The sequence below is a fragment of the Semicossyphus pulcher genome, unplaced genomic scaffold, assembly GCF_022749685.1.
Source record: "Semicossyphus pulcher isolate SPU_LCO1_2020_fin unplaced genomic scaffold, fSemPul1.0.p SCAF_20, whole genome shotgun sequence".
Taxonomy (NCBI): Eukaryota; Metazoa; Chordata; class Actinopteri; order Labriformes; family Labridae; genus Semicossyphus; species Semicossyphus pulcher.
The window spans coordinates 22363687-22366858 of NW_027211694.1; the positions used below are offsets into that span (position 1 = coordinate 22363687).

A 3172-nucleotide genomic window follows, 5' to 3' on the forward strand; every position below is an offset into this window, starting at 1 on the left:
AAAATAAAACCATGAATTACATATTATGAACACATGAATTAAACACATAGTGCACTGTGTATTGAGTCCTTTACAGTGCTTAAAGGACTTTATAGGTGAGAAAAGGTTGAGGACGTCATTTCTCCTGCAGCATTAATTTCTCTATTTGTCTTCTATTGTATTAAAATGATCATCATTGAGCCAAACTGTGTTTAAGGGCAGCAGAAGAGCTTATTTCAAACACAAACCCTCTGATTCAAAGAACAGTTTCCCTCCTGAGGTTGAAATAAGTGTTTTTAAAGGAGAAATGAACTCGATGGGAAACAAACACAAAGTATGGCTCTCACACCGCTCCTCTTCCTGGAATGAAGCAGAGCTTGATAACCCCTCCCTCTTCTTCCTGCTCTCACACACAGCCAGCTCCACTCTGACTCAGACACTTCCTTGTTCCCTCCCCTTCAGATCTACAGGTTGAAGATGGGTGTAACCAACCAGAGCTGACACTCACTGCACAAACACATGATGTGTAGATCAGAGCTCAAACTAGTTTTAGTTCTGAGGAAGTGAAACTCAGACGGTCGTTGTCACTGAGAGGTGAAATGGCGCAGAAAGGAGTTCAGCTGGACCGGGAAACCTTCTCTTGTTCGGTCTGTCTGGATCTACTGAAGGATCCGGTGACTGTTCCCTGTGGACACAGCTACTGCATGAGCTGTATTCAAACACACTGGGATAAAGAGGATGAGAGGAGAGTCTACAGCTGCCCTCAGTGTAGGCAGACTTTCACACCGAGGCCTGTCCTGGTGAAAAGCACCATGTTAGCAGATTTAGTGGAGGAGCTGAAGAAGACTGGACTCCCAGCTGCTCCTGCTGATCACTGCTATGCTGGACCTGAAGATGTGGCCTGTGATTTCTGCACTGGGAGAAAACTGAAAGCCTGCAGGTCCTGTCTGCAGTGTCTGGCCTCTTACTGTAAGGAACACCTGCAGCCTCATTATGAAGTAGCTCCGTTCAAGAAACACAAGCTGGTGGAGCCCTCCAAGAAGCTCCAGGACAACGTCTGCTCTCGTCACGATGAGGTGATGAAGATGTTCTGTCGTACTGATCAGCAGTCGATCTGTCATCTCTGTTTAATGGACGAACATAAAGGCCACGACACAGTCTCAGCTGCAGCAGAAAGGAGCGAGAGGCAGAGAGAGCTCGGGGTGAGTCGACAAAACATCCAGCAGAGAGTCCAGGACAGAGAGAAAGATGTGAAGCTGCTTCAACAGCAGGTGGAGGCTATCAGTCGCTCTGCTGATAAAGCAGTGGAGGACAGTGAGAAGATCTTCACTCAGCTGATCCGTCTCATGGAGAAAAGACGCTCTGATGTGAAGCAGCAGGTCAGATCCCAGCAGGAAGCTGAAGTGAGTCGAGTCAGAGAGCTTCAGGAGAAGCTGGAGCAGGAGATCACTGAGCTGAAGAGGAGAGACACTGACCTGGAGGAGCTGTCACTCACAGAGGATCACAACCAGTTTCTACACGACTACCCCTCCCTGTCACCACTCGGTCAATCTACAGACTCATCCAGCATCAAGATCCGTCCTCTGAGGTACTTTGAGGCTGTGACAGCGGCTGTGTCAGAGGTCAGAGGTAAACTACAGGACGTTCTGAGGGAGACATGGACAAACATCTCACAGACAGTGACTGAAGTGGATGTTTTACTGCCACAACCAGAGCCCAAGACCAGAGCTGAGTTCTTACAGTACTCATGTGACATCACACTGGATCCAAACACAGCACACACACGGCTGTTATTATCTGATGGAGACAGAAAAGCAACAGTAATGAGAGAACATCAGTCTTATTCTAGTCACCCAGACAGATTCACTGGACGGCGTCAGGTCCTGAGTAGAGAGAGTCTGACTGGACGTTGTTACTGGGAGGTGGAGAGGAGAGAAGTAGGAGGAGTTCGTGTAGCAGTCGCATACAAGAATATCAACAGAGCAGAGAGTGAATGTATATTTGGACAAAATGACAAATCTTGGGCGTTATGTTGTTTAAACAACAGTTATAACTTTAGGTACAACAAAGTGAAAACTCCTGTCTCAGGTCCTCTGTCCTCCAGAGTCGGAGTGTACCTGGATCACAGAGCAGGTATTCTGTCCTTCTACAGCATCTCTGAAACCATGACTCTCCTCCACAGAGTCCAGACCACGTTCACTCAGCCTCTCTGTGCTGGAGTTTGGTTTTATTTTCCTGGAGACACTGCTGAGTTGTGCAAAGTGAAATAGACAGACGTCGTTAAACGGACAGCGGGTTAACTTCTGTGTTTTAATCCTTCAGCTTGATTTTTATTCATGTTTGTTGCTGAGAGCTGATTGTTGTCACATCTTGGTCACCTGTCAATCAAACTTTATGGGCGGGACTTTGACGTCTTCTCACGTGATCTGTAAATAACGGAGTTCCTTTAAGTGACGCTCCTTCCTGTGTCTGTTTAGCCGCGGAGGCTTTCACTGCTCACGATGATTTATGATCACCTGAATGTTTGTTGATCGTTTGTATTGATGCGTTTATATGTTGTTGTTTGTGTTGTAATTCATGAGTGTGAAGAGAGAAAGCATCAGACCTTTCTTTAACGGACACATTTTGTTTTCACCACTTTGTACATTTGTAGAAAATCTATAATCACATTGATATGAAAAAGTTTTGTTGCTTTTTAAACGGATGAAAAATGTCCTCTGAGGTCTTTTAAACCTTCAATGATCATGATGAAATCAATAGTTTAGATTGTGGTCAAACAAACTGATGGTGTGGATGAAGTGAATCTGTTGATGAAATCAGGAACAAGAATCATTGAACAGACTTTACTGATGTGACGTGTGAACAGACTGAACTCTGACATCATGAATAAACAAACAGGATCAAAGTCTTTTCTTCTCGTCGTCATTGATTGAAAGCTGTCCTCGATGCTGTGAGTCTTCTCTTCAGAGGCGTCACTTATCAGTGATCTCCACGTGACTTTACACGTTTAACATTAAAACTATTCTGCGACCTTTAACCCTTTAGACCCCAGCACATTTTGTATATGTTGCTGCAGTGTGAAAGCCCGGGTATCTTATTTTGAAATACAAATCTTTGCAGTGTTCAGAGTCTCTCCTGAAAAGAGGCGCACGTGGTAAATTGTCCCTAATCTGTTTCATATTTGTGCATAATG

General features: G+C 45.0%; 1 protein-coding gene across 1 annotated transcript; it reads left to right on the forward strand.

Annotated features, from left to right (window-relative positions):
* The first annotated feature begins 549 nt into the window (after positions 1 to 549).
* On the forward strand, positions 550 to 2872 carry LOC138599329 (tripartite motif-containing protein 16-like). Its single transcript, XM_069670941.1, has one exon. It carries the CDS (start codon positions 579 to 581, stop codon positions 2247 to 2249), a length of 1671 nt encoding a protein of 556 aa, XP_069527042.1. The 5' UTR covers positions 550 to 578; the 3' UTR covers positions 2250 to 2872.
* The last annotated feature ends 300 nt before the right edge of the window (positions 2873 to 3172 follow it).

What these genes read in the sequence shown, in the direction of transcription:
- LOC138599329 (XM_069670941.1), top strand. Translation starts at nt 579, where the DNA reads ATGGCGCAGAAAGGAGTTCAGCTGGACCGGGAAACCTTCTCTTGTTCG.